This window comes from Vigna unguiculata, chromosome 9 (assembly GCF_037176805.1).
Source record: "Vigna unguiculata cultivar grain cowpea cultivar isolate G323 ecotype 2 chromosome 9, ASM3717680v1, whole genome shotgun sequence".
In the NCBI taxonomy this organism is placed as follows: Eukaryota; Viridiplantae; Streptophyta; class Magnoliopsida; order Fabales; family Fabaceae; genus Vigna; species Vigna unguiculata.
Genome location: NC_140800.1, coordinates 37,753,584 through 37,761,828, shown reverse-complemented (window position 1 = coordinate 37,761,828; position 8,245 = coordinate 37,753,584). Strand labels below are relative to the sequence as shown.

Genomic DNA, 8,245 nt, shown 5'->3' with positions numbered 1-8,245 from the left:
ATGGCGTGCCGTCTGGCGCGGGGTGGTGCCAAGCATTTAGAAGCCGGCACCGACGAACAGTGAACGAGACAGGATGTGGGTAAACTGTATGACAAATTGCTTCAGATAAGATCTGAATTGTCTCTAATTGGATGGCCCCAAATGCTTTCTAACTAATGAAAACGAATGAACTTCTCCGCGCCTAAATCTCGCACAAAAACAATAGGCAACAAGAATCCTCACCAACCACCAAAATAGAATAGTTAGGAGCAAAAGTAACCAAAATGGTTTATGTGGACGCACCTTCTTCGGACCCTCTTCCCATATATTTTGGTGGGGTCTTCAGGCCAAACAAAAATTATTTGTTGCTTGCCAAATTCAATGAAAGGAAAACAAAAGAAAACTTATTATGCAATAAATTAAACAAGAAATAATGTATGTAAAAGTTGAATTTGGAAAAGAGCTCTGTAGTTGTGCCTTGGCAACAAATCAAAATAGTCATCATATTCACCGATGTTACCAAACCTAAAGCCTTTTTTTTTCTTTTCGATAGGGGAAGTTGTTACCAGCTATTATAACAAAGTTTGTGATCGATTCTTACCCTCCGGGGAAAGATACAAATGTGCAATCATATTTGATTGTTTCGCCAACGTGTCCATTATATGAATTAAATATTGTTCCCACAACTAACCCAGATTTTCAAATGGATGGTTCAGTTATTTTTATCTCAACAATTTGAAAAGGGTCACTTTAGTATGCTAACAAATTAATTGTTTTCCGTGATTAGGAGAATCATATATTTGCTTTTCAATGCCTTTATTTCTGGTCAAAAAGGTTTGTCCCCCAACTTACATGTAAACCCATTTTTAATTTAATTTCGTGGATTAGTATATACAATACATGATTACATACTTGTTCTAAGTAAGACTATACTGAGAAAAGAAAACAAAGATATGTCAATTGCACACAATTGCGTAATAGTTTACACCCAAGTTTTTCATGCTTCAAATTTAAGTTTCACAGCTACCAGCATCTACACTATGACTGTTTCAAAGTCAGTGTATATAAATATACCTACCAACCGTAAACCACACATAAGTTTTCTACAATTTACTTTATTTTAATCAATTTAATAGAGGATTAAAAAGAGATGACTAATTAAGCCTTCAATATTGTACTTTTGATGTTAATTTCTTTTGAAATTACTTTTTTAGATGATTTATACTGTAAGATCATTCTGAGATTTGAATTCTCTGTTGGATCGTGTTATCATTTCTTTAAAATACAATGATATATACTAGTTTAGATGTTTTAAAAAATACATGAAAAAGGTAACATATTTATCCAATTTTTATTTCAATGTAAGAGTTTGTGATACCCATTATTTAATTAATGTTTTATTAAAGTTTTTTGCAGCGATATATATTTTTAAGAAAGAACAACAATTTTTTTATCCTCATGGCCAACAAAGTTATTTAAAACATTTAATAAATAAATCTAATATGATTTAAGTATTAATTTTGTCAAGACTGTATCATTTTTAAATTCTAATATTAAATAGGAAAATGTTGAGAAAAGAGATTTCATGTTAAGTGTTTAAAAAAACAGTTATAAAATTAATTATTAGAAAAACACATGTGGAGACACAACTGACTATTCTTCCATTAAAGTATTCGTGTATTTAGATTGATGTGTGAGTTTTATATTGAAGTCACACATGAAAAATGTAATAGTTGTTTATGAGAGTTTTAGTTTGATATGGATAAATTGTTTTACAAACTTTGAACCAAACACGCATTTAGTCCTTAAGAAGCTATTATAGATATAATTTTTTATGGGACATTCTTTTAATATGTTTATTAAAGTAAGGCACTTTCTATTTCAACGTTAGGACAAATCCTTAATCATTAACCATTTTTTTAAACATCAGCATGGTTCCGGCATAACTAAAAGGAAACCACAACATTGTAATTTATTTCACCACTATTATTTTACAAAACATAATTGAAACAGTGGATATTTTAGGATTCCAAACTTGTGATCCAGGGGAAGAGATAAACCTTTCAATAAAGCTAATCTAAGTTTTCAATTCCAGTGAGCCGCCTCAGAGATTGTCTTTCTTATAAATAGTCAGAAAGTTAATTAATTCATTCAGTTTTTAATAAAAGTGTTTTGACACAGATTTATGTTGGAAATTAGTTTAAGTACACTTATCAATCGTATTTAATAATTTAAAACAAAAAGAGGGACTATCTTCTTGTTTTTGATTATGGTTCCAGTTCAACGAGAGGAACTAACAAACTACTTAAACCACAGCATTTTTAAGGAATATTCCTGCTAGTTGTAAGATGTTAACAACTTAATAGAATACTTCTAAAAACGTTTGATTTATCAACTCCATATTACAATTTTCAATTTTTAATTTTGTGGGATTAAAATTATGTATATCTTAATTAGTAAAAAGAATTTTTGACTCCTAAAATACATATAGATAGCTCATCGAAAAAGGCGAGAGTGGGGACTTAAATATAAAACTTGTTAGATATTGTTCAATCGTTTTCTCGGCGTTTATAAAAATTCCTTCTTCTTTTATGTCAAGTGGTTTCGCTATTATCTTTTTTTTCTTTTGCAGTTTTCGTTTTATATCAAGATTTATTTTTCCCTCTCAAGCATAACCTTTAATTATTTTACTTTTCATATTCATATTAAAAATAAATAGTTTGTATACAAATTAATTACAACAGACGCAAGAAATAGTAGGTATTTGTTTTTGAAGAAAAAACAAGGTGGAACTGCTCCTTGATAAGACGATTAGTTATACTCTGATCATATTTTTATTTTTATGCATCCTTATATAAAACGTCAAAGATGTTTACTTCTATTTGGTCCTAATGATAGCGGTATTAGACTCAATTATTATGATCCAAAAAAAGTTTTCCTCTTAAATTTGAATTTAATCAATTTAGGGTGGGCCCTTGAGATGGATTGAGGGTACATTTTAACCAATTGATTCTAACAGATAATGCAAGACCAAATTAACTCTGCAAATTACAATAATAAATTTTCTGCATTAGTGACATACCACAGTTATACTTACGTTGTGATTAAAAGTTACTGCTTTGTGTTAAAATAGACAATTAAATCCCACGGATGCAATACCATGAGCTGTAAATTTTTAAGCTCTGTTACCCTCTCCGCACGTCTGATTGGACTTCCATTTTTTTCTTTTCTTTTTAATTCTGTTAAGAAGCATGTAGTAAGATTTTGAAGGAATTGTAAAATTTGTCAAATAAAATACAGTGTGCTCAATGTAAACAAATGAAGTTTACATTAAATAATTGAATCTGTCTCATCTTAGTACAACTTTGTTCTTAATGTAACATAAAAAACTGACATTAATTAAGTGAAACTGTGCCAAACTCAAACGATCTTTTTCTAATAACTTGGCACACTTTACTAATGATAGTAATTTTTTAAAAATGTACACCGATACGATAATTTCAGTGTTGAATTGCACCATTTAATAGAAAACTATCTTTAGTTGTTAAAAATTTAAAATTGAAAGAGTGAAAAAGTGATTTTATTTTTCAATATATTTAACATTGTATTTTTAATTCCTTTACTATGTATTGTAAGAAGTTGGTTAACGGGACCCTGTTTAATTCACAATCCGCGAGGTATATACTTTTTATGGTTAAAAATTAAATTTGACTCTTTTTGTGGCAGCATCATATCCTGTGAAGAACAGGAGATCTAAGCTAAAATTTGTGGCTTTATATTTTTTTAAAGCAATTGAAGATAGCATGAAGAAGAGAAGATTGTAATGATACAAATTCATGCGTGAGTTACTATTGTTTTGAATCGACAACACTTGGCAATGTGTCTCCAAAGCCTGAAAAAGAACTCAAGTAGGTTTCTTGGAAGCCACTCTTGAAGGCTTCTAGGACCTTTATATATATCCACCCACAAACGACACGTCTTACATAAACTCCACTTCATTGTTTCATTTTCATAACCTTGTCTAATTTCTCTCAGCTTCTTTGCATACGTGCAGTTGTTTCTGTGAAACTCCTATTTACTGTATTTCAGACTCATCTTCAAGCATGGAAGGGAAAGCCAAGGACAAGGTGGATTTTGATTTGGGTTGCGGTTTGGTGGGGAGAATTTTCCACCTCAAAACCAGTAACAGGACAAGAAAATCCTCTGTTCATTCACTGCCCTTGAAGCCTTGCAACGCTGCACAACAGAGAGACCAGGCCAAAAACGAGTTCAAACCCCCTCTAAACCATGAACCCAAGGTTCCACGAGATACCGCCAATGGAATCAATCCTACACTGAAAGGGGAGCAGAATCCTGCCAGAAAGAGTACCTCTAGTCACCGTGCACCTTCTGCATACCGAAACATTCCAAATGGGAGACCCTCAGACGCTGCAAGAACCTCAATTCAACAAAACCATGACCCAAATGAGGAAAGTAAGAACTCTGGTAATTCTCTGGAACTTGCAAGGATAAGCACAGGTGGTAGTCATCATCAGAACAACGAGACCAAATCCCCAGCCAAAGATTTTGTGTTACCGATCACTGGGAATTTGCTTGTGAATAACAGCCCCAGAACTAGTGTTACCAAGAGCAAGGAGTTGAACTCCATGTCCGGTTCCTCTCCTTACAGTAGTAACGGCAACAAAGGCGTGATGGGGAATATCATGAGGAAGAACAGCGATGAACTTCTGCAGTTTCGGAGTCCAAGGAACAACAGAGCGGACCCTGAGGTGATGAAGTCCATGGGGAATGAAGCTTACAAGCTAGGAAGATTTGAAGAGGCTTTGATTCTGTATGACAGAGCCATTGCTCTTGACTCCAATAAGGCAACGTATCACTGCAATAAGAGCGCAGCTTTGATCGGTTTGGGAAGGTTTCTGCAGGCAATTGTTGAGTGCCAGGAAGCTATCAGACTGGAGCCTTCTTATAGCAGAGCCCACAACCGTTTGGCAACAATTTATTTCAGGTACTCAACGATAATAATGATGATGGTGTTGGTGTTGGTAATATGCTTCATTCAATTGTTGAGACTCTAGATTATGCGGTGTTTGTTTTGTTGTTTATTACTTTTTCTTACAGAATTGATAATTTGATTGCAGACTGGGAGAAGCAGAAAAGGCACTGAACTGCAATGAAACAAGTCCATGTGTTGATTCCGTTCTCAGTTTACAAGCTCAGACTCTCCAAAATCACCTTAGCAAATGCACTGAAGCTCGGAAAGTCAAAGAATGGAAAGCTATACTGAAGGAAACACAGGCTGCAGTATCTTTAGGTGCTGATTCAGCTCCACAGGTTAGTTTCCTTGGTTAAACATTTTGTTATTGAGGTTTCTTTTGTACAACCATGTTTTCTACCACTTTATTTCCTATTTCATCAAATGTTTTTGGCTTTGTTTTTATATAAAAGGTTCTATAGTGATTGATTGATGAATAAAAGGCTGTGGTATGCCTTATGCTGATTGAAACCTGACTATGCATACCAGGTCTATTGTTTACAAACCGAAGCGTTGCTGAAGCTCCAAAGACATCAAGAGGCATACGCTACCTTCGAGAAAATGCCAAAATTTGACCTTGATAGTTGTAAGAAAATATTCGGCCCAGCTCGTACTGCTTACCTCATGATGATAGCTGCGCAAATTTACTTGGCAGCCGGCAGGTTCGTGAAAGTGCTTTATTTTGATGACGTTTATCCAATTATTCAATCATGGTTTTTGTATTTTACATTATATGTAAGCAAAACACACCAATTTTTTTTTTTTTTAAAAAAAGACCTATAAACATCCAAAAGCAAGCTAAATAAATAGTGAGAAGTTCCAACAATCGGGTTTCCCATTTTTTAATTCATTTTATAAAAGTTATGAGATAACGGTGAGTATATAGTTGGTACTTTATGTTTATATTGCAATCTCACTTGACCAAATTCTATATTAGACACAACAACATCAGAGAAAATCGTTACTTCTCCCTATTATTAGTATTCACCGATGATAGGTAATATAGGGAGTCTAACTAGTAATGAGTGAATGAAGCTAAGTTGTTTTGGTTGTTTTTGTGCCGACAGGTTTGAGGATGCTGTAACAACATCTGAGAAAGCAGGTAAACTAGATCCGAGTAGCTTTGAGGTGAATGCAGTGGTGAGGAGAGCCAGAGCAGTGACATCAGCCAGAATGAGTGGTAACTTACTCTTCAAGGCATCAAAATTCACGGAAGCATGCGGTGTGTACAATGAAGGACTAGAGCACGATCCATACAACTCAGTTCTGCTATGCAACAGGGCAGCATGTCGTTCGAAGCTAGGTCAATTTGAGAAAGCAATTGAAGATTGTAACGTGGCACTTGTTCTTCAGCCTAGTTATAGCAAGGCAAGGTTGAGGAGAGCAGATTGCAATGCCAAGGTGCTTTAATTTCTACTTCAATACTAACTTGTAGCATAAACTATTATACTTGTTTTCAGTTAATAATTATTTTCTTGTCATATAACAGTTGGAGCGATGGGAAGCTGCGATTCAAGACTATGAAATGCTATTAAGAGAAAAGCCAGGGGATGAGGAGGTGGCCAGAGCTCTGTTTGAGACTCAGCTTCAACTCAAGATGCTGCGTGGGGAAGATATTAAGGACTTGAAATTTGGCTCAAATTTGTTTTTCATCTCAAGCAATGATCGGTTTAGACACTACGTAACATCACCCGGTAAGTTGCATTAGACTGCGTCTTTTATGCAATTGCATTTGGCATTACAAATAACAAAAGTAATGGACAATTTGAACAGGGATGTCTGTGGTGCTGTTCTGCAACAAGACAACCCACAAACAAGTGTTGTTGGTGTTGGAGCAAACCTGCAAGAGATTCCCATCAGTTAATTTTCTTAAGGTGGGTAATTTTGAATGCTCTAGGCCTTGCTGATTGTGGTTTTGTTCACTCAAAAATTGAAATAGAGAATCCTGAACTCTCTCTAAAGGACTGTTAGTGATTTACATTTTCAGGTGGAGATTGAAGACCACCCGTACTTGGCAAAATCAGAAGGTGTGAACTGCATCCCGGCCTTTAAAATATACAAGAATGGATCAAGGGTGAAAGAAATTCCAGGCAACAACCACGAGTTGTTAGAAAAATTAGTTAAATTATACAGCAGTTGAAGATGATCACACTTCTTCAAATGAGAGAACATACACTGCAGGAAATGGGGAAGGTTAGATTTGTCAGAATGAAAAAAAGCAGCCCAGAATAAATCGAGCTACCTGCTTCATAAATTTGGTCACCTTGCTTACAGCCTGTAGAAAAAGTGTATAGGAAAAGCAATTCTTTGGGTTAGTAATTGATTTTTTGAATACTTCCATGAATGTCTGAGAAATCTTTAATTCTTCATATTCAGTGTATATTTGTTTGGGAAACCTAAACTGCTTTTTTCCTTGTTAAGTCATTTATTCTTTACAGGAGTGATTATTTAGGTTGTAATTTTAAGTTATGACAATATAGTAAAAGGAACACGATTGTTGTACATTATTATATGCAAACTTTTAGCATATTATACTTGTACATTATATATATGTTTGAATCAATTCTGTTCGAACATCAAAGCGATTAGTAGTTTCTGAACTAAAACATAAAATTTAATATTCAAGCGGTCAAAAGCTAGTTTTTATTTTTATTTTTTCTCCTTGCTTGCACCATTTGGTATCGAAAAATCTATAATGAGCCAAAGTGGAAATCTATTTTGGAAGAAGTGAAAGGAGAATCTGTTTACGATTTAACCTAAAGTTAAAAGGATAGCAACTTGGAAGGGATTCGTCAAATTTGTGAACAGCCTATTAGTGAAAATAAATTTGAAGTTAAAGTAATTCTTTTTAGGAAACTTGAATCCAAATTCAGATGTTAGTTTGTAGACCCAAACCTTGATGGTTAAGAAAACTGAGAGAGAAATGTAGGAGAAAAATAAAGAAGAGTGAAAGTATAATGATGAGTGTGGGTGGGGACAAACGAAAAAGATGAGTGAAAAGAGTAGTCGCAAATTGCGCCGTTGATAGTAAACTCATTCTGATATCATATCATATCAAACCTTGATTATTCTAATTAACGCCCCGTGTGTGCAAGTTAGGCCCACTAATGGTTAACACTTTTTTTTTTTTTAATTTCCATGGAAAAAAGTTGAATTAATTATAGTTCTTCTATATTTATTTATAAAATTCATTTTTTATTCCTGGATAATGTTCAATGGATCCTTTAATCCTCT

At 34.1% G+C, this 8,245-nt stretch overlaps 1 protein-coding gene across 1 annotated transcript; it reads left to right on the top strand.

The window, feature by feature from the left end:
* Positions 1–3,821: 3,821 nt before the first annotated feature.
* On the top strand, positions 3,822–7,513 carry TPR12 (Tetratricopeptide repeat (TPR)-like superfamily protein). The gene is made up of 7 exons (XM_028048233.2): positions 3,822–4,984; positions 5,118–5,310; positions 5,501–5,673; positions 6,079–6,412; positions 6,501–6,705; positions 6,785–6,885; positions 6,999–7,513. Exons 1-7 carry the CDS (start codon positions 4,083–4,085, stop codon positions 7,149–7,151), a joined length of 2,061 nt encoding a protein of 686 aa, XP_027904034.1. The 5' UTR covers positions 3,822–4,082; the 3' UTR covers positions 7,152–7,513.
* Positions 7,514–8,245: the final 732 nt, after the last annotated feature.